At 38.7% G+C, this 25,118-nt stretch overlaps 1 protein-coding gene across 3 annotated transcripts in view; it reads left to right on the forward strand.

Moving 5' to 3' along the window:
- LOC307175933 (DNA repair and recombination protein RAD54B) overlaps nucleotides 1-25,118 on the forward strand; it is a 97,946-nt gene that overhangs the window by 3,408 nt on the left and 69,420 nt on the right. For all 3 annotated transcript variants that reach the window (XM_079901657.1, XM_079901658.1, XM_079901659.1), the window contains exons 2-3: nucleotides 3,078-3,228; nucleotides 13,695-13,863. In XM_079901657.1, coding sequence (XP_079757783.1) covers nucleotides 3,094-3,228; nucleotides 13,695-13,863 — 304 coding nt within the window. In that variant the 5' untranslated portion in view covers nucleotides 3,078-3,093. The remainder of the gene's footprint in view (nucleotides 1-3,077; nucleotides 3,229-13,694; nucleotides 13,864-25,118) is intronic.

Below are 25,118 nucleotides of genomic sequence, written 5' to 3' on the forward strand. Positions count from 1 at the left end.
CTTGGTTGCTTTCAAGTTTGGCAATTACTATTCGTAATTGTAATTATAGTTGCTATAACTATTTGTATGCAAGTTTTTGTGTGGACATAAATTTTCAACTCTTTGTTGAAAGGAGTTATCTTATGTTAAAAGTATGTTCAGTTTTGCAAGAAAGTGCTAAAATGTGCTAAAATGTTTTCCAGAGTGGCTGCACCATTTTGCATTCCCACCAGCAATGAACAAAAATTCCTACTGCTCCACATCCTCACCAGCATTTGGTGTTGTCAGTGTTCTGGATTTTCTTCATTCTTGATGACATATGATGTGGAGCATCTTTCCATGTACTTATTTGTTATCTGTATATCTTTTGTGATATGTCTTTTAAGGTCTTTGGCCCACTTTTTAACTCTGTTTTCTTATTGTTGAGTTTTAAGATTTCTTTGTACGTTTTGGATAATAGTCCTTTATCAGATGCACCTTTTGCAAATATTTTTTCCCAGTCTGTGGCTTGTCTTTTCATTCCCTTGACATTGCCTTTTTTCAGAGCAGAAGTTTTTAATTTTAATCAGGTCCAGATTATCAATTATCGTCTTTCATGGATTGTGCCTTTGGTGTTGTAGTTAAAAAGTCATCACCATACCCAAGGTCATCTGGCTTTTCTTCTATATTATCTTCTAGGAGTTCTATAGCTTTGCGTTTTACATGTAAGCCTCTGATTCATTTTAAGTTAATTTTTGTGAAGGGTGTAAAGTCTGTTTCTAGATTCATTTTCTTTGATGTGAATGTCCAGTTGTCTTAGCACCATTTGTGGAAGACACTATCTTTGCTCCATTGTATTGCCTTTGCTCCTTTGTCAAAGACTGTCTTTATGTGGATCTATTTGTGGCTCTCTATTCTATTCTGTTGATTCATTTGTCTATTTCACCAATACCACACTGTCTTGATTACTGTAGCTATATGTTAAGTCTTAAAGTCAGGTATTATCAGTTCTCTTTGTTCTCTTCTTTCCATATTGTGTTGGCTATTCTGGGTCATTTGCCTCTCCATATAAACTTTAGAATCAGTGTTTTGATATCCACAAAATAAATTGCTGGGATTTTAGTTGGGATGGTATTAATCTATAAAGTTGAGAAGAACTGACATCTTAACAATATTTAGTCTTTCTATCCATGAACATGGAATCTCTCCATTTATTTAGTTCTTTGATTTCGCTCAGCAGAGTTTTATAGTTTTTCCCCACATAGATCTTATACATGTTTTGTTAGATTACACTTAAGTGTTTCATTTTTATGGGGTGCTGATGTAAATGGTATTGTGTTTTTAATTTCAAATTCCACTTATTCATTGCTGGTATGTTGGAAGACAATTGACTTTTGGGTATTAACCTGGTATCTTGCAGCCTTGCTAAAATTGCTTTCTATAGCCATTTTTTATTTGATATATAAAAAACATTTCACATCATTAAACATTCTTTTATTTTTTTAAATTTAAGGACTTATTACTAACTTGGAAGTATTTTTGATACCAGTTTTTATTATTTTTTAAATATTTATTTATTTGGTTGCACTGGGTCTTAGTTGCGGCAGGTGGGCTCCTTAGTTGTGGCATGCAAACTCTTAGTTGCGGCATGATGTGGGATCTGGTTCCCTGACCATTGATCGAACCTGGGCCCCCTGCATTGGGACCGCAGAGTCTTAGCCACTGCGCCACCAGGGAAGTCCCTAAACATTCTTTTAAAATGTGATTTTTTTCCCCATTAATGGCTGTAGAATTATTTATATAACAAATACTGAATGCCTTCTTGTGTTGGTACTGGCAATATAGTGATGAATGGAATGTAAGACTTCATGCCTGATCCAGGAGTTTACAGCTTGGGTGAATTAATAGGTAGTTTCATTACAGTGTGAAAAGTGCTTGGGTAGTGCACATGTAGGAAGGGTCTCTAATCCAGTCTTTGAGCAGAGATGAAGAGGGCTCATAGTTAAGAGTCCTAAAGGATAAATTGGAATCAATCAGGCAAAGGAAAATGCTAAAGGCATTCCCAACACTGTATAGGGGAAAGTTTGTTCAAAGGCCTAGAGGAAAAGAGAACATGGCTTGCTTGGGAAACTGCAGTACTACTCACCACTTTAGTGGTGTATGAAGAGAGTGTGTTCCATTTTGTGGATGTGATGTAACTTATTTGTCTAGTACCTTGTTATGGATATTCAAATTTCCTTTTTTTTCTCTTACTATAAGTAATATTGGCATGATTACCCTTATACATAATTCTTTGAGTATATCTTTGGTAATTCCTTAGAGTAAATTCCCAGAAGTGGAATTTCTGGATTAAACAAATAATTTTGGTAGCCATGTACATCCTTGTTGATGCCATATCTTGTGTAGTGTTTTGTGAGATTACTTTGAATAAGAGTGCTTACTGCCGTCCATTGCAGAAGCATGATGTGTGCATGTAATGTTCTTGGCTTTTATCTGTCTCACCTGTCCTGTCCTGGTGGAAATAATATTGAGCAGAAGTTTGGAAACCTGGTTCTAGTCTCTTGATTTATATATTTAAAATATCCCATGGTTTTAAAAGGAAATTGAACTGTAAATGTGTTCTTTTAATTGCCAGGATTTTATTCATTCATTCAAAAATATTCTTTAGTGATTATAATGTATCTGGCTTTGTGGTCGAAGCTGCTTACAGAGTGGTGAAGAAAACAAGAATGATTGTTACCCTCATGCAGTTTATGGATTAATGGAATAGAAAAAAAGCAACATGTTGGATGTATGTCCGTGAATAATTATGTTTCTTTTGAAACTACTATGTAAATTGAGTTTAAGGCTATAGAATCATTATCTAATCTATAGTTTTATCAAAACTGATACAATATATGCTCAGGTTTACACCATGTAATTTAAATCTTAAATATTTTCAGAAGCCTTTTATGATGGAAAATAAAATGTTACCAGCTGTTGAATTTGTTTCCTAAGGCTTTTTACAGGTCTATTCTCTTATATTTTTTAAGATGTCATGATTGTAGTGATGATATATACTTGGAGGTGATTCTAATCTGACTTATGACTAGATCATTTTTGTTTTGGGTATTTTTCAGGTTAATACTGCTGAATATGAGACGATCGGCAGCACCAAGTCAGTTGCAAGGGAATCCCTTCAAAAAGCCAAAATTTATACCGCCAGCAAGAAGTAATCCAAGTCCTAATGAAGAGGTTACAAAGCTGAATTCAGATATAAAATTATCTGAGGTAAAAAGACAAAACAAAACAGTAGAGGAAGTATAATCTAGAGAAGCATGTATTTTTTAAAAAGTGCCATTTAAACAGGTAGTAATACTTAATGCCTATAGGAATTTTCAGTATCTCTGATAAATTCTTCTAAAAACCTTAGAAATAATGACTAAATATATATATTTTAAAGGAACGACATAAAATAAACTTGGGTTAGGTCTGTAAAATAAACTTTTCTTAACAGTGAAAAATACCTCTGCAAGGGAAGGGGTGGAGATTCTTGTTAAAAAAAAAGTTGTTCTGATCAGTGTTCTTTTTAAAGGTAACACATAAATAAGTGAAAACTTTAAGGCAACTTAAAGAGAAAACATATAAATAATGCTTTATATCAGTGTTCTGGACACTTCCTTTCATTTATGCTTGTAAAAAGTAAGTGCTCGAAACAGTCTTTTTTTTTAAACAAATCTACATTATTTATTTATTTGTTTATTTATTTGGTTGCGTCAGGTCCTAGTTGCGGCACGCGGGATCTTCTTTGTGGCCTGTGGGGTTCTTTTGCTGCGGCAAGCGGGCGTCTCTCTAGTTGTGGCATGAGGGCTCCAGGGTGCGCAGGCCCAGTAGTTGCAGCATGTGGGATCCCAGTTCCCCAACCAGGGATCGAACCCACGCCCCCTGCATTGGAAGGCGGACTCCCAGCCACTGGACCACCAGGGAAGTCCCGAAGCAGTCTTTTTTGTTTTTTAGTTTTATTAATTTTTATAAATTTATTTGTTTATTTTTGACTGCGTTGGGTCTTCGTTGCTGCGCGCGGGCTTTCTCTAGTTGCGGCGAGCAGGGGCTACTCTTCATTGTGGTGTGCAGTCTTCTCATTGCGGTGGCTTCTTGTTGCGGAGCGTAGGCTCTAGCCACACAGGCTTCAGTAGTTGTGGCTCGTGGGCTCTAGAGTGCAGGCTCAGTAGTTGTGGCACATGGGCTTAGTTGCTCCACGGCATGTGGGATCTTCCCAGACCAGGGATCAAACCCGCGTCCTCTGCACTGGTAGGTGGATTCTTAACCACTGTGCCACCAGGGAAGCCCCCGAAACAGTCTTAATATATATTCTTTACTACTAATATGAAGGATTGTTTTAGTCTTAGGTATATAGAAGTTATATAAAGGTTATATAGAGCATATATAAAATGGGCAGTCCACACTTCTGCTACTCTACAGTTCTCTGATTCATTTATGTTATGGAGATTAAAGTCTACTAATATTTCTTCTATTTTTTTTATTATGGTAAGATATGTATAACATAAAATTTGCCATTTTACCATTTTTAAGCATGCAGGTAGGTGGCATTAATTTCGTTCACACTGTTGTGCAAAAATCACCACTGTCTGTGTTCAAAACTTTTTCATTACTCTAAACAGAAACTTTGTAACCATTAGGGAATAATTCCCTGCTCTCCCCTCCGGTCATCACTATTCTACTTTCTGTCTCCATGGATTTGATTACCCTAGGTACCTCATATAAATGGAATCATAAATATTTGCCCTGTTGTCTCTGGCTTATTTCATTTAGCCTGACGTTTTCAGGATCATTCATGTTGTAGCAGGTATCAGAACATCAGTGCTTTGTATGGTTAAGTAGTATTCAGTTGTATATGTATATACTGTATTTTGTTTATTCACTCATTTATTGATAGATACTTGAGTTGTTTCCACTTTTTGGCTATTATGAATAATGCTGATGTGAACACTGGCATACAAGTTTCTGTTTGGGTACCTGTTTTCAGTTCTCTTGTGTATATACTTAGGAGTGGAATTGCTAGATCATATGGTGATTCTGTGTTTATTTTTTGAGGAACTACCAAATTGTTTCCATAGCTACTGAACCATTTTACATTCCCACCAGCCATGTATGAGGGTTCCAGTTTCTCCACATCCTCAGCAACACTGGTTATTTTCTGTTTTCATTGCTGTTGTTTTTTTTTGTTTTGTTTTGATTATGGCCATTATTGTTGGTGTGAAGTGGCATTTCATTGTGGTCTTGATTTGCATTTTCCTAATGACTAGTAATGCTGAGCATCTTTTCGTGTGCTTATTGACCATTTGCTTATCTTCTTTGGAGAAATATCTGTTCAAGTTCTTGGCTTTTAACTGGTGTTTTGTCTTTTTGTTGTTGAAAACATCTATTGATTTTTGACTCTGTTTTTTGGCCTGCATCTGTTTGTTTTATCCTACACTCCTTTAGAATTCTGGCCACAATATAAGGAGAAAACTATGTAAGCATAGTTTTTAATTTTAAATAAGGTTTCTTTTTGTACAAGCAGCTTTATTTAAATACAATTCACATACCTGTAGTCTACCTACTACAATTCAGTTGTCTTTAGTATGTTCAGAGTTGTGCAATGCTCACCAAAAGAACATTTTTATCATTCCAGAAAGAGACCTCATACACATCAGCCCATCAAAATCCCCCAGCCCTTAGCAACCACTAATCTACTTTCTGTTTCTATATATTTACCTATTATGAACATTTCATATAAATGAAATCACACATGTGGCCTTTTGTGACTCACTTTTTTCAGTTAGCGTAGTGTTTTTCAAAAGGCTCATCTACATTGTAGCATGTATCAGTAATTCATTTCTTTTTATTGCTGAATGTATTAGTTTTCTATTGCTGCTGTAACAGATTACCAGAAATTTAGTGACTTAATACAATGCAAATGTGGGACTTCCCTGGTGGTCCAGTGGTTAAGATTCTGCCTTCCAATGCAAGAGACGTGGATTCGATCCCTGGTCAGAGAACTAAGATCCCACATGCTTCAGGGCAACTAAGCTCACACACCACAACTACACAACTACTGAGTCCGCGCTCTCTTGAACCCACGCACCACAACTAGAGAGAAGCCCACGCGCTGCAACGAAGAGCCTGTGCACCGCAACGAAAGATTCCATGTGCTGCAACTAAGAACCGATGCAGCCAAATAAGTAAATATTTTAAAAAAAGGAAAATAATGCAAATGTATTATCTTACAGATCTGTAGGTCAGAAGCCCAACGTGGGTCTCACTGGGCTAAGATCAAGGTGTTGGCAGGGTTGCATTTATTTCTGGAGGTTTTAAGAATGTTTCCTGGGCTTCCCTGGTGGTGCAGTGGTTGAGAGTCTGCCTGCCGATGCAGGGGACATAGGTTCGTGCCCCGGTCCGGGAAGATCCCACATGCCGCGGAGCGGCTGGGCCTGTGAGCCATGGCTGCTGAGCCTGCGCGTCCAGAGCCTGTGCTCCGCAACAGGAGAGGCCACAACAGTGAAAGGCCCACGTACCGCAAAAAAAAAAAAGAATGTTTCCTTTGCCTTTTCTAGATTCTACAGACCACCTACATTCCTTTGCTCATGGTCCCCTTCCTACGTTTTCAAAATTGGTAATAGCGGTTTGAGTTCTTATATTGCCATCTTTTTGGTTCTCTGAAACTGGAACTCATTTGGTTAGATTGGGCCTGCCTGGATAATTCAGGACAATCTCTCTATTTCAAGGTCCTTAACCTTAATTGCACCTGCAAAGAGTCTTCTGCCACATAAGGTAACATATCCACAGGTTCTGGGAATTAGGGTGTAGATACCTTCGGGAGGCATTATTCTGCTTGCCACACTGAATAATATTTCATTTTATTAATATACCGTATTTTATTTTTCCATCTGTCGGTTGATGGGTGTTTGGTTTGTTTCCATTTTTAAAATTTTTTAGGTATTATGAATAATGCTGATGAATATTAGTGTATAAATTGTTGTGTAGACGTATGTTTTTTTTGTTTCTGTTTTTGTTGTTTTTGCGGTATGCGGGCCTCTCACTGTTGTGGCCTCTCCCGTCGCGGAGCACAGGCTCCGGACGCACAGGCCCAGCGGCCACGGCTCACAGGCCCAGCCGCTCCGCAGCATGTGGGATCCTCCCGGACCGGGGCATGAACCCGTGTCCCCTGCATCGGCAGGCGGACTCTCAACCACTGCGCCACCGGGGAAGCCCTGTCCTTTTTTTAAGTTGGATTATTTGCTTTTTATTATAGAGTTGTAAGGGTTCTTTGTATATTCTAAACATAGGTCGCTTATCAGATATATGATTTGCAAATATTTTCACCCATTCTGTTTTTGCCTTTCACTTTCTTGATGGTTTTATTTGTAGCACAAAATTTCTGTTACTCTAGGAGGTGGGTCAAAAAAGATCTTGCTGTGATTTATGTCAAAGAGTGTTTTTCCTTGTTTTCGTCTAAAAGTTTTATAGTGCCTGGTCTTACATTTAGGTCTTTAATCCATTTTGAGTTTATTTTTGTTTATGGTGTTAGGTAGTGTTCTAATTTCATTCTTCTACATGTAGCTGTCCAGTTTTCCCAGCACCACTTATTGAAGAGGCTGTCTTTTCTCCATTGTAGGTTCTTGCCTCCTTTGTCGTAAATTAGGTGCCCATATGTACCTGGGTTTATCTGTGTGCATTCTATCCTGTACCATTGATCTATATTTCTTTTTTTGTGCCAGTACCATACTGACTTGATTACTGTAGCTTTGTGGTATAGTTTGAAGTTGGGGAGCCTGATTCCTCCAACTCCGTTTTTCTTTCTCAAGATTGCTTTGGCTATTTGGGGTCTTTTGTGTTTCCATACAAATTGTAAGATTTTTTGTTCTAATTCTGTGAAGAATGCCATTGGTAGTTTGATAGGAATTGCACTGAATCTGTAGCTTGCTTTGGGTAGGATAATCATTTTCACAATATTGATTCTTCCAATCCAAGAACATGGTATATTTCTCCGCCTGTTTATGTAATCTTTGAGTTCTTTTCATTCATGTTTTATAGTTTTCTGAGTACAAGTCTTTCACCTCCTTAGGGAGGTTTATTCCTAGGAATTTTATTCTTTTTGTTGCAGTGGTAAATGGGATTGTTTCCTTAATTTCTTTTTCTGATTTTTTGTTGTTGGTGTATAGGAATGCCAGAGATTTCTGTGCATTAATTTTGTATCCTGCAACCTTACCAAATTCATTGATTAGTTCTAGTAGTTTTCTGGTCGCATCTTTAGGATTTTCTATGTATGGTGTCATGTCATCTGCAAACAGTGACAGTTTCACTTTTTCCTTTCCAATTTGGATTCCTTGTATTTCTTTTTCTTCTTAGATTGCTGTGGCTAGGACTTCCAAACTATGTTGAATAATAGTGGCGAGAGTGAACATACTGTTCTTCTTCCTGATCTGAGAGGAAATGCTTTCAGTTTTTCACCATTGAGAATGATGTTAGCTGTGGGTTTGTTGCATATGGGCTTTATTATGTTGAGGTATGTTCCCTCTATGCCCACTTTCTGGAGAGTTTTTATCATACATGGGTGTTGAATTTTGTCAAATGCTTTTTCTGCATGTATTGAGATGATCATATGGTTTTTATTCTTCAGTTTGTTAATGTGGTGTGTCACATTGATTCATTTACGTATATTGAAGAATCTTTGCATCCCTGGGATAAATCCCACTTGATCATGGTGTATGATCCTTTTAATGTGCTGTTGGATTCTGTTTGCTAGTATTTTGTTCAGGATTTTTGCATCTATGTTCATCAGTGATATTGGCCTGTAGTTTTCTTTTTTTGTGGCGTCTTTGCCTGGTTTTGGTATCAGGGTGATGGTGGCTTCGTAAAATGAATTTGGGAGTTTCTCCCTCTGCAGTTTTTTGGAAGAGTTTGAGGAGGATCGGTGTTAGCTCTTCTCTAAACGTTTGATAGAATTTGCCTGTGAAGCCATCTGGTCCTAGACTTCTGTTTGTTGGAAGATTTTTAATCACAGTTTCAATTTCATTACTTGTGATGGGTCTGTTTATATTTTCTAATTTTTCTTGGTTCAGTCTTGGAAAATTGTACCTTTCCAAGAATTTGTCCATTTCTTCTTGGTTGTCCATTTTATTGGCATATAATTGTTTGTAGTAGTCTCTTATAATCCTTTGTATTTCTGCAGTGTCAGTTGTGATTTCTCCTTTTTCATTTCTAATTTTATTGATTTGTATCCTCTCCCTTTTTTTCTTGATGAGTCTGGCTAAAGGTTTATCAATTTTATCTTCTCAAAGAATCAACTTTTAGTTTTATTGATCTTTGCTATTGTTTTCTTCGTTTCTATTTCATTTATTTCTGTTCTGATCTTTATAATTTCTTTCCTTCTACTGTCTTTGTGTTTTCTTTGTTCTTCCTTCTCTAGTTGCTTTAGGTGTAAGGTTACATTGTTTAGTTGAGATTTTTCTTGTTTCTTGAGGTGAGATTAAATTTCTGTAATCTTCCCTCTTAGAACTGCTTTGGCTGCATCCCATAGCTTTTGGGTCATCGTGTTTTTGTTGTCATTTGTTTCTGTGTATTTTTTGATTTCCTCAGTGATCTCTTGGTTATTTAGTAGCGCACTGTTTAGCACCCATGTATTTGTGTTTTTTACAGTTTTTTTTCCTGTAATTGATTTCTAATCTCATAGCGTTGTGGTCAGAAAAGATGCTTGATACGATTTCAATTTTCTTAAATTTTCTGAGGCTTGATTTGTGACCCAAGATGTGATCTATCCTGGAGAATGTTCCATGTGCACTTGAGAAGAAAGTGTATTCTGCCACTTTTGGGTGGAATGTCCTATAAATATCAATTAGATCTATCTGGTCTATTGTGTCATTTAAAGCTTGTGTCTCCTTATTTATTTTCTGTTTGGATGATTTGTCCATTGGTGTAAGTGGGGTGTTAATGTCCCCTACTATTATGGTGTTATTGTAGATTTCTCCTTTCATGGTTGTTAGCATTTGCCTTATGTATTAGAGTGCACCTATGTTGGGTGCATAAACATTTATAATTGTTATATCTTCTTAGATTGATCCTTTGATCATTATGTAGGGTCCCTGCTTATCTCCTGTAATAGTCTTTATTTTAAAGTCTATTTTATCTGATGTGAGCATTGCTACTCCAGCTTGCTTTTGATTTCTATTTGCATGGAATATCATTTTCCATCCCTTCAGTTTCAGTCTGTATGTGTCCCTAGGTCTGAAGTGGGTCTCTTATAGACAGCATATATATGGGTCTTGTTTTTGTATCCATTCAGCCAGTCTGTGTCTTTTGGTTGGGGCATTTAATCCATTTACCTTCAGGGTTATTATTGATATATATGTTGCAATTACCATTTTCTTAATTGTTTTGGGTTTGTTTTTGTGGGTGTTTTTCTTCTCTTTTGTTTCCCACTTAGAAAAGTTTCTTTAGTGTTTGTTTTAAAGCTGGTTTGGTGGTGCCGAATTCTCTTTGCTTTTGTTTGTCTGAAAAGCTTTTGACTTCTCCATCGAATCTGAATGAAATCTTTGCTGGGGAGAGTAATCTTGGTTGTAGATTTTTTCTCTTTCATGACTTTAAGTATATCCTGCCATTTCCTTCTGGCCTGCAGAGTTTCCACTGAAAAATTAGCTGGTAACCTTATGGGGATTCCTTTGTATGTTATTTTTGTATTTTTCCTTGCTGCTTTTAATATTTTTTCTTTGAATTTAATTTTTGTTAGTTTGATTAATATGTCTCTTGGTGTGTTTTTCATAAGGTTTATCCTGTATGGGACTCTCTTTGCTTCCTGGACTCAGGTGACTATTTCCTTTCCCACATTAGGGAAGTTTTCGACTATAATCTCTTCAAATATTTTCTCAGACCCTTTCTTTTTCTCTTCTTCTTCTGGGACCGCTATAATTCAAATGTTGGTGCGTTTAGTGTTGTCCGAGTGGTTTCTGAGATTGTCTTCAATTCTTTTCATTCTTTTTCTTTATTCTGCTCCTCGACAGTTATTTCCACCAGTTTGTCTTCCCACTCACTTATTCGTTCTTCTGTCTCCATTATTCTGTTATTGCTTCCTTCTAGTGTATTTTTTATTTCAGTTATTGTGTTGTTCATCTCTCTTTGTTTGTTCTTTAGTTCTTCTAGATCTTTGTTAAACATTTCTTGTATTTTCTCAATCCATGCTTCCATTCTATTTCTGAGATTCTGGATCACCTTTGCTATCATTACTGTGAATTCTTTTTCAGGTAGATTGCCTATTTCCTCTTCATTTATTTGGTCTTGTAGGTTTTTACCTTGCTTCTTCATCTGTGACATTCTTTTTTGCCATCTCTCTCTCTCTCTCTTTTTTTTTTTTTTGTGGGATTGTGTTCCTGTTTTACTCGTTGTTCGGCCTGAGGCTTCCAACACTGGAGTTTGTAGACTCTTGGGTAGAGCTGGGTCTTGGTGCTGAGATGAGGAACTTTGTGAGACCTCACGCCAATGAATATGCCCTGGGGTCAGAGGTTCTCTGTTAGTCCAGTGGTTCGGACTCGGAACTCCCACTGAAGGAGCTTCCCCCAGCCCCAGGCTCATGAATCAAGATCCTGCAAGCCGTGCGTGGTGGCAAAAAACTAAAAGAGAGAAAAATAACAAAGTAGAAAATAAAATTAGACTAGGAGACTAACAGATATGTTAGAAAGAACGTAAAAATAAAAATACAGATGAATCAACAACCAGAAGGTACATCAGTACCACAAGAGTAAAAAAGAGGAGGAGGGAAAGGAAGAAAAAAAGGGTGGGCGAGGCCTTGGCTGTGGAGAGCAGGGCCTAAGCAAGGGTGAAGTTTGGGTGGTGGGCCTGGCCCATGATCCAGACTCACAGGGCTGGAAAAGGCCCTGGCAGTGCGGATTAGGCTCAAGGAACAGAAGGGGCCCAGTTGTGCCCCCAACCCCGGTCTCAGAGGGCAGGGAACCGCACCTGGGAGCCTAGCAGGCTTCCTGGGGTTGAGTGGGTGGGGCAAACACCCTCCTCTTCTCTCCTGCTCCTCCGGTCTGGGAGGGCCCTTCCTGCCTGCCTCTCCTGATCTCCCTAGTCTCCCTCCTATGCCCCAGGACCAATGCAGCCGGTGCTGGGGGGAGGACAGGAGAAGGGGGGGCCTTGGAAGGCAGGGGACCGGCCTGGGAGCTCAGCAGCCTCCCCTGCCCAAGAGGGCCATACAATTGCCCTCTGCTCCTCACCCGCTCTCCCGGAGAGTCCGTCCTACCTGCCTCTCCTGATCTCCCTGGCCTCAGAGGCGCTGATCTTGTCTGGCCTCCACTTCTCCCCCCTCGGTACCCCTCTGTCCTACTGGTTCACCTTGGGGTTCCTCCCGTCTCCTTGGGGGTCAAAATCCCCCACCAGCGGCCAGCAGGCACCCTAGTTGTGGGGAGACACTAACTCTGCATCTTCCCACACCGCCATCTTGACTCCTCCCTCACCTGACTTACTTTAAAATCTTATCAGATAGGTTTTTGAATGTCTCTGAAATTTATTATAATGAATATTTATAGAGATATGATGACTGTGTCTGTTACTGTGAGTTGTTATTTAAAAAACATTTCAAACATACTATGGTAAGCAGAAAAATGGCCTTCCAAAAATGTCCATGTCCTAATCCCTGGAACCTGTGAGTATGTTACCTCACGTGGCAAAAGGGACTTTGACTGGGTGATTAATGTTAAGGACCTTGAGATGGGGTGGGGGGTGGTCATCCTGGATTATCCAGATGGGCCCAGTATAATCACAGAGGTCCTTAAAAGTAGAAGAGGGAGACAGATGAGAGGGTTAGAGAAAGAGATGTGATCAAGGAAGCAGGGGCAGAGAGATGCAGAGGAACTGGCTTTGAAGTAGAGGAATGGGGCCACAAGCCAAGGAATGTGGGTAGCTTTTAGAAGTTTGAAAAGTCAAGGAAATGTTTTCTCCCTTAGAACCTCCTGAAAGAAATGCTGCCCTGCTGATTACCTTGATTTTAGTCCATTAAGAGCCAAGTGAGAGTTCAAACTTACAAAATTATAAAATAAATTTGTGTTGCTTTAAGCCACTAAGTTTCTTGTAATTTGTTACAGCAGCAACAGAAAGCTAATACATATACAAAAATAGAGAAAAGAGTATATGAAGGACCCCCATGTACCCATCATCCAGCTTCAACAATTGTCAGTTTATGACAATTGTTCTTGCTTCATTTTTTCCTCTCCAGCTCCCTCCCCCCTTCTTCCCCTCTCATTATTTTGATGCAGATTCCAGGAATATCTTTTCATTTGTAAATATTTTAGTATTTGCCTTTAAAACATAAGGTACTGTTAAAACAACAATACAGTGCAGGTATCATCACACTTAAATGAACAATATTTAAGTGTTTCTTTTAATATTGAGAAATTTAGCAAGAATAAAAGCAGTTGACTGAGAATGGCATATTGTGACTTGTTTAAAACCTCATTTGATATGTTGCTTAAAATACACTATAATTGTAAGCATAATTTTCATTCTGTGATGTCCTTCAGCTTTTATTATGTAATAAAAGTAGCTTAAAAAACAAACAATAAAAATTATAATTTTTATTTTTAAATATTCCCCATTTAGGTATGAGAAACTAGTAGCTTACATTTTAAATTAGGAATCTATTATGTAAAAATATGGGAAATTAAGTTTAATATCAGCATAAAATACATATTTTGTTCTTTTAGGTTGCTGCAAATAAGAGTACTTTTTTGCAGTCACAAAATGATCCCAGAATAGGCAGTTTTAATCTGCCTACTGAAGAAAGTTCTAGAGGAATTAATCATGAGGATAATTACAGGGAAAAATATTGTTTGGAAGCATCTGCAAAGACAACATCAGACCCACATCATACAGGTAAGACTGTTCAGGTTTATACTTGACCAGGCTTATTACAGTATTATTTAAATTGATTATTTACAAGAATGAATATGTTATATTTGAAAATAGTTGATGTAATACCACTAGGTCGCTGGCAATTCAGATTTTTTGTTGTCGTAATTTATCTTTAATGATGGATTAATAACCACATCATTCAAATCTTGCATTTTGTAGTAGGCATATGTCTAAGGTTATTCATTGTAAACTTATTGGTCAAATAATGGTCTTTACCTCAAGTAGCAAAATAAATTGTGTTTAAAGATTTTCTTTTAAATTTACTTATTTTTACTTATTTATTTTTGGCTGCATTGGGTCTTCGTTGCTGCATGTGGGCTTTCTCTAGTTGCGGTGAGTGGGGGCTACTGTTTGTTGCAGTGCACGGGCATCTCATTATGGTGGCTTCTTGTTGCAGAGCACAGGCTCTAGGCGTGTGGGCTTCAGTAGTTGTGACACGTGGGCTCAGTAGTTGTGGCTTGCGGGTTCTAGTGAATGGGCTCAGTAATTGTGGCGCATAGGCTTAATTGCTCCGTGGCATGTGAGATCTTCCTGGACCAGGGCTTGAACCCATGTCCCCTGTATTGGCAGGTGGATTCTTAACCACTGAGCCACCAGGGAAGTTCTAAAGATTTGATTTTTAAAAAAGTTTTAAAATGCATTAACAGCACTAAAAGGAGTGGTGAACTTTAAATGAGTAAAACTGTTGATTCATTTTAGTCCATTGGAGTAAGTTAAAATCAGTTAGATTTGAATTATGAAAGTATATAATTGCAGGAAAACCAAGCATTTAACAATTTGAATTGAGTTAAAATAATGGCTATGGTTCTTTTTGCATCTGTAAGAGATTAGTATTTTTCAGGTAATTAAAATTTATCTAGGATGTTCATGGATGTTTATTTGGCCTGTGAAAGGCACCATTAAGACTACATTTTTCTAAATAACATTTTATATTTTGGTTGAATAAGGAGTGTCAGGGAGAGAGCCTCATTTGCTGGTCTATAGAATATAACTACTATTTAAAGATACCAGTGCAAATCAACAAAGTGCCTTAAACGCTTAACCCTTTTGAAGGAAGTTTTGGAGCTTTGTGATAATTAATACGTTTTACATATAAATGGGTTCATTTCTTGTGGGGCAGAAGGGACTTCTGATTTTTCCCAACTGGCCAGGATCCTTAGTACCATTTACGTGCTCTCAAATTTGTAACAAGTGTCAGGATGAAGTTGAGAAGGGCTTTTGGTGGTATCAATTTAGGGAGATCCCTAGAGACAGCTCTGGGTATGGCAGTTTAGCTTCTGCCCTGTTTGCTCTCTCTTTATTACTTTCCTCCTTACCTCCCTCCTTTTCTCTTTTCTTCCTTCCATCTTCGTTAGGTGAATATCCTATTTTCCCAGACTTTTTTCTCTACTGTCAAGCCTGTGATGGATAATGATCCATCTATGCCTGTTTCTTTTCTATCTTGGTAGCTAATCTCTTCACCAGAGAATGATATTTAGCCTCTAGAGTATAATACATTTCATGTTACTGATTTGGGGCTTTTTTTGCATTCTACTATAGTTTCTCATTCTGTTCCCTGTTAAATATGAGAAGGGAGTTAAGAGTTAAAATAAATTGAAGAGAGAGTTAATTTACTCAACCTTTAATCCCTTAATCCCTTCTCTTTTTTAGTACATTCACTGGACTGGGGAACCTGTGCCAACCTCCTGATACCCTCCTGCCTCTCATTTAGAAAGAGGTTAACTGGGGAAAAGAGCATTGTGAGAAACATCTTGCTTTCCATGGTGATTGCTGGAGAGGAATGTTGTATATAGAAAAGTATGGAGATGAAAGACCTGTATAGTATATATTCACCTTTTGACATTCTTTCAATTCCAGGTCTAATCCACCTTGAAGTCAGGTCCAAGCCTGCATGTCCCAGTTAAAATATGTCCTCATTTCCGGTTACCTTTTTATTTTGAAAAATTTCCTACATATAGAGAGGTTGAAAGAATAATCCAGTTATCATCATAAATTCAATAGTTGTTAACATTCTGCCTCATTTGTCCCTCCCCACCCAGCCCCGCCCCATGTATGCAATTTTTTTTTTTCTGGACCATTTGAAAATAAGTTGCAGATACCATGCCACTTCACCTCTAAATACTTCAGCATGTATATCTTAAAATAAATGTTTTCTCCTATATAACCACATTATTACACCAAACAAGATTAACAGTAATTCATAATATTTAATATCTAGTTCATCAGGAAAACCATTTTTACTTAAGCTAGTTTAAGTTTGGTTTCTTAACAACCAAAAGAGCCCTAATAAGTACATTTCCACTCTATTGAATTTTACTGCGCACTTCAAGTCTCATCAAGTCTGTTGAGGTCATACTGGATTAGGGTGGACCCTAAATCTGTTGCAGGAAGGGGGACCGCTTCCAAGGGCCCGAGAGTGGGCTTCTGTCTAACACTTGGAAATGAAATATCCGAGGAGACACACGTGCTGACAAAGCAAGAGACTTTAGTGGGAAGGAGCACCCGCGTGGAGAGCAGGAGGGAAAGGGAACCCAGGAGGACTGCTGTGCCACGTGGCTCACAGTCCCGGGTTTTATGCTGATGGGATTAGTTTCTGGATTAGTCTCTGGCCAATCATTCTGACTCAGGGTCCTTCCTGGTGGTGCACGCATGGCTCAGCCAAGAAGGAGTCCAGTGAGGAGGATTCTGGGAGGTTGGTAGGACATATGGGCTGGCGTCTCCTTTTGACCTTTCCCGAATTCTTCTGGTTGGTGGTGGCTTGTTAGTTCCATGTTCCTTACCAGGACCTCCTTTTGGAAAACAGCTCATGCAGATGGTTACTGTGGTGCCTGGCCAGGGTGGGCAGTTTTTGGTCAGTGGTTCCCCTAGCAAATCCAATGGCTGGTTATGAGGAGAGAGACATAGAAATACAGAGGGAAAAAGGCCTTGTGACAGTGGAGACAGAGATCAGAGTAATCCAGCTGCAAGCCTAGGAGCACCAAGGATTGCTGGCAACCACCAGAAGCTAGAAAGGGGCACGGAATAATTCTCCCACAGATCCTTCAGAGAGAGCATGGCCCTGCTGACGTCTTGATTTTGAACTTCTGGTCTCCAGGTTGTGAGACAATAAATTCTGTTGTTTTAAGTGTTTGTGGTACTTTGTTATAGCAGTCCTTGGAAATTAATAAAGGGAGCCCTAGACCTTCTGACCGGCTATACTTACATTCTTTAGAAAAACAAAGAAATTTTTTCATTCTTTCTGATTCCTTTTCATTGTGATGAAGTGTAAGATGAGACCATTAATTCTCCCTCAGGCTGTTCAGCTATACTCTTTATATTTTATCTATTTACCTGAGTCTCCTTCACTAAACTGTGGCATACAAAGGCAGGAACTTTCTCTTGTTTGGGTTTTAAGTCAAACAGTATGAATTCAAAAACATTTTATGACTGATGGAAGGGATCTTGAAAACCTTGTAGTTGAGTCCCTTGGCTAAGCCCTTTGGCCCTGAAGTACTTCAGATAAGTCAGGAAGTCAAGAAGAAGCTGCTGGAACATTATAGTTTGCAAGTATTGGTAATACTTAAAAGAGAATAGTTTCAGAAAGTGTTTGGAACAAAAGCCATATTGTAATGGATATGTGATGAGTGGAGACAGGCAAATGGAGGCAGTGAATGTAAATAAATAATGTATGTAAATCAATAAAGAAATTTGGTTTTGAAGGGAAGGAGTAGTATCTTGAGGGATAGCAGGAAACCATAGAAGTTTTTTGGTTGTTGTTTTTAAAGGTAGTATGTTGTCGGTTGAGAGGAAAGAGATATTGAAGAGGGGAAGATTAAAGGTATAAAAAGGGAGTGATAAAACCTCTGTTGGAGAGATAAGTGTTTTTCTAATGATTTTTAGGTCCCTGGAGATGTTCGGACATATTTTCAGGGGTTTATAAATTCTCAGAGAAGCTTAGAATTCTGTGTTTTCTTTTAAATAATATGAATAAAAGTATATAAGCCTATGTTGGATCTTTCGGTTGGCCACCATATAATTGAGTTTTTTTTTTAAGTGCTGCTTGATTTTTTTTTTTTTTTTTTAAATAAATTTATTTATTTATTTTTGGCTGTGTTGGGTCTTCGTTGCTGTGCGCGGGCTTTCTTTAGTTGCGGTAAGTGGGGGCTACTCGTTGTGGTGTGCACGCTTCTCATTGTGGTTTCTCTTGTTGCGGAGCACGGGCTCTAGGCGTGTGGGCTTCAGTAGTTGTGGCACATGGGCTCAGTAGTTGTGGCTTGTGGGCTCGAGAGCGCAGGCTCAGTAGTTGTGGCACAAGGGCATAGCTGCTCTGTGGCACATGGGATCTTCGTGGACCAGGGCTTGAACCCGTGTCCCCTGCATTGGCAGGTGGATTGTTAACCACAATTGAGTATTATTACAAGATTTCATGTCAGCAGATGAGAACAGAGGTAGACAGAATGGGGTATACTCCTACCAAATGAGGTTTCGTATATTCAGATTAAGGACAGTCAAAGAATTGAGCCTTCATATGCTGTATTGGAGAAGAGGCTTGTTGGACACAAAAGGACTTGTATGTGCCAAATCTTTTGGTACCATACTTATATTGTGATTAGCAGTTTAATTTCAGTAAAATAACATTGTCATTAAATTAATGTGATTTTTGAATTTTATTGGTTTATAATTAATTTATAAATGTTTGATTTATCTTTGAAATCTTTTTTCAGTACATTTAGAACTCCTACATTCTTTTTTTTTTCTTTTTCTTTCTTTTTTTTTCTGGCCCTGCCACATGGCTTGCGGGATCTCATAGTTCTGTGACCAAGGATTGAACCCAGGCCATGGCAGTGAAAGCCCGAAATCCTAACACTAGGCCACCAGGGAACTCCCCTACCTCATTCTTTTTAAAAACTACATAATATTCCATTGTGTGGATTTGCCAGATGTACTTAACCAGTGCCATATTAATGGATATTTAGGTTGCTTGGTATCTTTTCTTATTACAAACAAAGCTACAATGAATAGCTGTATATTATAATCATATGTGAGAATGTATTCATAGGATACCTTTGAGTATCAAAGGTCTCAAGGTATGTGCATTTACCTAAGTGTCCATTGACAGATGAATGGGTAAAGAAGATGTGGCACATATATACAATGGAATATTACTCAGCCATAAAAAGAAACGAAATTGAGTTATTTGTAGTGAGGTGGATGGACCTAGAGTCTGTCATACAGAGTGAAGTAAGTCAGAAAGAGAAAAACAAATACTGTATGCTAACACATATATATGGAATCTAAAAAAAAAAAATGGTTCTGATGAACCTAGGGGTAGGACAGGAATAAAGACGCAGATGTAGAGAATGGACTTGAGGACACGGGGAGAGGAAAGTGTAAGCTGGGATGAAGTGAAAGAGTAGCCTTGACATATATACACTACCAAATGTAAAATAGATGGCTAGTGGGAAGCAACTGCATAGCACAGGGAGATCAGCTCTGTGCTTTGTGACCACCTAGAGGGGTGGGGTAGAGAGGGTGGGAGGGAGACGCAAGAGGGAGGGGATATGGGCATATATGTATACATATAGCGAATTCACTTTGTTATACAGCAGAAACTAACACAACATTGTAAACCAATTATGCTTCAATAAAGATGTTAAAAAAAATAAAATAAAAACAGTGTGAAGTTGTGATTTAAGCAGGATAAAATAGGCAAACAGGATAAGCACAATGGAAAGAAAGGAAACAATTTTTTAAATATCAGTTAATATGCTTTTGGTTCAAGTATTGTTAAAAATACTGGATTATAAAATTGAATTTTATTAGCATGTATATTTGGAAATTGCAGGCTTTAGGATTGACTGATGTAGCAGTTTAAAGGATGTCATTATGATCCCAATTTCTGTCTACTCCTGTCATCCACAAGATTGGCTTCATTCTTAGACTGGTTCTCCTCATGTTAAATTATAGATACCAGCAACCACTGGGACCACATACTTCCTTTTTCTCGTCAATCTGATGATATGTAGATGGTCCCTACTCATAATCGTTAAATAAGGTTTCTTAACTTTGTGCTGATATAGAGTTACTTTCCTGTGTCCAGAGGGATTCCTAACTTTAGACCTATGGTACCTCAGTGAAGAAGAAGCCTAAGTGGCTTCTGAGAATCATCAGATACACATTCTCCATCCCTTCCTTGGACGTGGGAGCTATCTCACCAAAATTTCCTTGCCGCTACCTGCAGGGGAAACACCCATGTTAACTATACTGAAAAATGATTAAGTGAAAAATGTTAAGTTAAAATAAAGATGAATAGCTTTAGCAACATTTTTAGTATACAAAATTTAACAAAAGGCTAGTTCCCTTTAGCTTACAATGTTTTTACCCCAAAGATAAGACTTGGTCAAATTGAGTTCCTTAATAGGTGGCTGGGAGCTATTTAAAGAAAATGTATGTAAATTTAGATTGTATAGAGTAGGTCTGTGATTCACATAGCATGGCTGGATTAAGTTTACATAATTTGACTCTGTGAGATAATAGAAAATGTCTGTATTGGTCTCTACCCCCAGTTCCTGGCACAGAGGTCCTAAAACCCTTGTAATTTCCTCAGTGATAAGAGCTTTAGGAGCATCTCTTTTTCTTCTAATACTTGGTCTTTGACCTTAGTTCCTGACACAGAGTTCCTAAATCCCTTGGAATTTCCTGGGTGATAGAAATGTCTTTTGTTCTAATGAGGTGACTCTGGGTGGGCTCCTGGTTGAGGGCTGGTCACCAGAAAGACTAAGCCACGATTAGAAGCTTGGAATTTTCAGCCCCATTCCCATTCTCCAGAGAGGGGAGATGAGTTGGAAATGGAGTTGATGGTTGATCATGCCAATGTGATGAAACCTCTGTAAAAATCCCCAAAGTACGGGGTTTGGAGACCTTCCGCGTTGGTGAACATATGGAGGTGCTGAGAGAGTGGTGGTGCCCAGAGAGGGCATAGACACTCTGAGCCTTTTACCTGTGCCTTGCCTATGCATCTCTTCTGTCTGAATGTTCATCTTTTATCATATACTTTTTGTTTTTTAATTTAATTTTATTTATTTTTTTATACAGCAGGTTCTTATTAGTTATCTGTTTTATACATATTAGTGTATATATGTCAATCCCAATCTCCCAATTTTATCATATACTTTTATAATTAACTCGTAAAAGTAAGTAAACTGTTTTCCTGAGTTTTGTGGGCTGCTCTAGCAAATTAATTGATCCTGAGGAGGGGGTCCTAGGAACCTCTGATTTATAGCCGATTGGTCAGAAGCACAGCTGACAACCTGGACTTGTGATTGGCATCTGAAGTGGTGTGGGAGCAGTCTTGTGGGACTGAGCCCTTAACCTGTGGGATGTGATGCTATCTCCAGATAGATGGTGTCAGAATTGAGTTGAATTGTAGAACACCCAGCTGGTGTCGGAGTGGTATGAAAGTAAAGGAGAAACATGGCAGGAGCACTGAGTTTTTCCTTCTTAGACTTCTTTCAGTTCTGTAAGGGTTTTCAAGATCCCTGTTAACCTAGGTTTTGATTGTCTTTTTTTGGCTGCACTGCGTGGCTTGCAGGATCTTAGTTCCCTGACCAGGGAATTGAACCCAGTCCCGTGGCAGTGAAAGTGCTGAGTTCTAACCACTGGACCGCCAGGGAATTCATGGTTTTGATTGTCTTGAGTGCTTAACATTACAGGGTATCATCACCAAAGCACAGTGCTGAAGTGTGAGATATAAATGCTATAACTCAGAATGATTCTTAGGGTTTGGATTCACCCTGGCTTTTAACCCTGTTTTTATGTGGCAGATTTTTAAAGTGTCATCTTCCTCACATATTGCAGTGTGATATACGCCTTCTCAGATTCTCTTGCCACTGTGTGCTTCCTAGACTGACTGCTTCACTGTACCGCACTGTGCTGCCTCACTTGAGCCACCACCTCACGGTGGCCGATGAACCACACTCTGAGAGGGTCTGGTGGATGACACACCACACCAGGGCTTGGGGGTAGCACCCTGTGCCCCTGTGGAGGCTGGATGACACAGGCTGAAAGTGCGGTAGAGTTTACTCCTAGTGGGGTGAGCTTGGCCACTGGGAAATGGGAGACAGGAGGGAACCTGCCTGATAAATTCCACATTTTCCTCCATGAACTACTCTGAGGAATGGTTTCTTTTTGTAGTCTATCAGGAGATGTTCCAAAGAGTACCAAGTGGATGCATTTGCCAAGTGACCTACTCTGTGTTTTCATAGCTTGTTGTAAAGACGTAGCCAGCACTTTTAAAAATAGTATTTATTTATTTACTTATATTTTGACCTCGTGGCCTTCCCGACCAGAGATCGAACCCATGCCCCCTGCAGTGGAAGCACGGAGTCTTAACCACTGGACTGCCAGAGAAGTCCCCCAGCCACCATTTCACATAGTTCCTTGCTTCAGTTTATTTTTTTTTCACTCTTGATACCCTGTATATGCAACGCCCAAGTAAAGCCTCAGCGTTCTAGTCATTGCTTCAGGCCCTGTTTGCCAGAGAACCTGGGCTAAGACAAAGATTAATAAGGCGTAATATCCTTACCTTCGTGTTTTTTTTTTTTTATCTCCTAAAATATAGAAATAATCTCAGTAGTCATGGTGAGCTTTTTGCCTAACAAGTAATTCATAGGAAAAAAAAATCACTCCTACCCACAGTTATTCCTTATTTATTAAATTTAATAGATCTAATTATCAAAATTCTATTTTAGAAATTTAGCTTTGTTCAAACTTCTCACATTTTTAATAGCTAAAGAGTTAAAATATATTAGCTGCTATTATTTTATTTTTAAGGATACTTTTTTGAACATATTAGAATTTTCAGACATTAAGAAAAGTTGATCATTTTACATTGACTACCCATATACCAACGACCTAGATTCCAGAATTAAAATTTTACTGTATTTGCTTTATTGCATATCTATTCATCCATCAGTCTATCTCACTTTTATTTTTTATTTATTTATTTTAAAATATTTACTTATTTACCTTGGCTGCACCAGGTCTTAGTTGCGGCATGCGGGATCTTTAGTTGTGGCATGCGGGCTTCTTAGTTGCAGCATGCATGTGGGATCCAGTTCCCCGACCAGGGATCGAACCTGGGCCCCTTGGATTAGGAGCGCGGAGTGTTACCCACTGGACTACCAGGGAAGTCCCTATCTTACTTTTAAAAAATGAATTTTAAAGTTGCAGACATCAGTACATTTTCCTCAGAATACTTAATGCATTCATTAAGATTAATGTACCTAGGGGTGTCCCTGGTGGCACAGTGGTTGAGAGAGTCCGCCTGCCGATGCAGGGGACACGGGTTTGTGCCCCGGTCCGGGAGGATTCCACATGCCGCGGAGCGGCTGGGCCCGTGAGCCATGGCCGCTGAGACTGCGCGTCTGGAGCCTGTGCTCCGCAACGGGAGAGGCCACAGCAGCGAGAGGCCCGCGTACCGCAAAAAAAAAAAAAAAAAAAAAAAAGATTAATGTACCTAAATACGTTTCTCCCCATAAAATTATCTAAAATACTACAGGTAAAACTAGGCTCTTATATATTTTACCTGTAGAAATTGGTATTATTATTATTATTTTTTTTTATTTTTTTCATTTTAACATCTTTATTGGAGTATAATTGCTTTACAATGGTATGTTAGTTTCAGCTTCACAACAAAATGAATCAGTTATATATATACATATGTTCCCATATCTCTTCCTGCTTGCGTCTCCCTCCCTCCCACCCTCCCTATCCCACCCCTCCAGGCGGTCACAAAGCACCGAGCTGATTTCCCTGTGCTATGCGGCTGCTTCCCACTAGCTATCTACCTTACGTTTGGTAGTGTATATATGTCCATGCCTCTCTCTCGCTTTGTCACCATTTACCCTTCCCCCTCCCCATAGCCTGAAGTCCATTCTCTAGTAAGTCTGTGTCTTTATTCCTGTTTCACCCCTAGGTTTTCCATGACATTTTTTTTTCCTTAAATTCCATATATATGTGTTAGCATACGGTATTTGTCTCTCTCTTTCTGACTTACTTCACTCTGTATGACAGACTCTAGGTCTATCTACCTCATTACAAATAGCTCAATTTCGTTTCTTTTTATGGCTGAGTAATATTCCATTGTATATATGTGCCACATCTTCTTTATCCATTCATCTGATGATGGCCACTTAGGTTGTTTCCATCTCTGGGCTATTGTAACTAGAGCTGCAATGAACATTTTGGTACATGACTCTTTTTGAATTATGGTTTTCTCAGGGTGTATGCCCAGTAGTGGGATTGCTGGGTCATATGGTAGTTCTATTTGTAGTTTTTTAAGGAACCTCCATACTGTTCTCCACAGTGGCTGTATCAATTTACATTCCCACCAACAGTGTAAGAGGGTTCCCTTTTCTCCACACCCTCTCCAGCATTTATTGTTTCTAGATTTTTTGATGATGGCCATTCTGACTGGTGTGAGATGATATCTCATTGTAGTTTTGATTTGCATTTCTCTAATGATTAGTGATGTTGAGCATTCTTTCATGTGTTTGTTGGAACTCTGTATATCTTCTTTGGAGAAATGTCTATTTAGGTCTTCTGCCCATTTTTGGATTGGGTTGTTTGTTTTTTTGTTATTAAGCTGCATGAGCTGCTTATAAATTTTGGAGATTAATCCTTTGTCAGTTGCTTCATTTGCAAATATTTTCTCCCATTCTGAGGGTTGTCTTTTGGTCTTCTTTATGGTTTCCGTTGCTGCACAAAAGCTTTTAAGTTTCATTAGGTCCCATTTGTTTACTTTTGTTTTTATTTCCATTTCTCTAGGAGGTGGGTCAAAAAGGACCTTGCTGTGATTTATGTCATAGAGTGTCCTGCCTATGTTTTCCTCTAAGAGTTTGATAGTTTCTGGCCTTACATTTAGGTCTTTAATCCATTTTGAGCTTATTTTTGTGTATGGTGTTAGGGAGTGATCTAATCTCATACTTTTACATGTAGCTGTCCAGTTTTCCCAGCAGCACTTATTGAAGAGGCTGTCCTTTCTCCACTGTACATTCCTGCCTCCTTTATCAAAGATAAGGTGACCATATGTGTGTGGGTTTATCTCTGGGCTTTCTATCCTGTTCCATTGATCTATATTTTTGTTTTTGTGCCAGTACCATTCTGTCTTGATTACTGTAGCTTTGTAGTATAGTCTGAAGTCAGGAAGCCTGATTCCTCCAGCTCCGTTTTTCGTT

This window comes from Stenella coeruleoalba, assembly GCF_951394435.1.
Source record: "Stenella coeruleoalba genome assembly, chromosome: 17".
NCBI classification, from domain to species: Eukaryota; Metazoa; Chordata; class Mammalia; order Artiodactyla; family Delphinidae; genus Stenella; species Stenella coeruleoalba.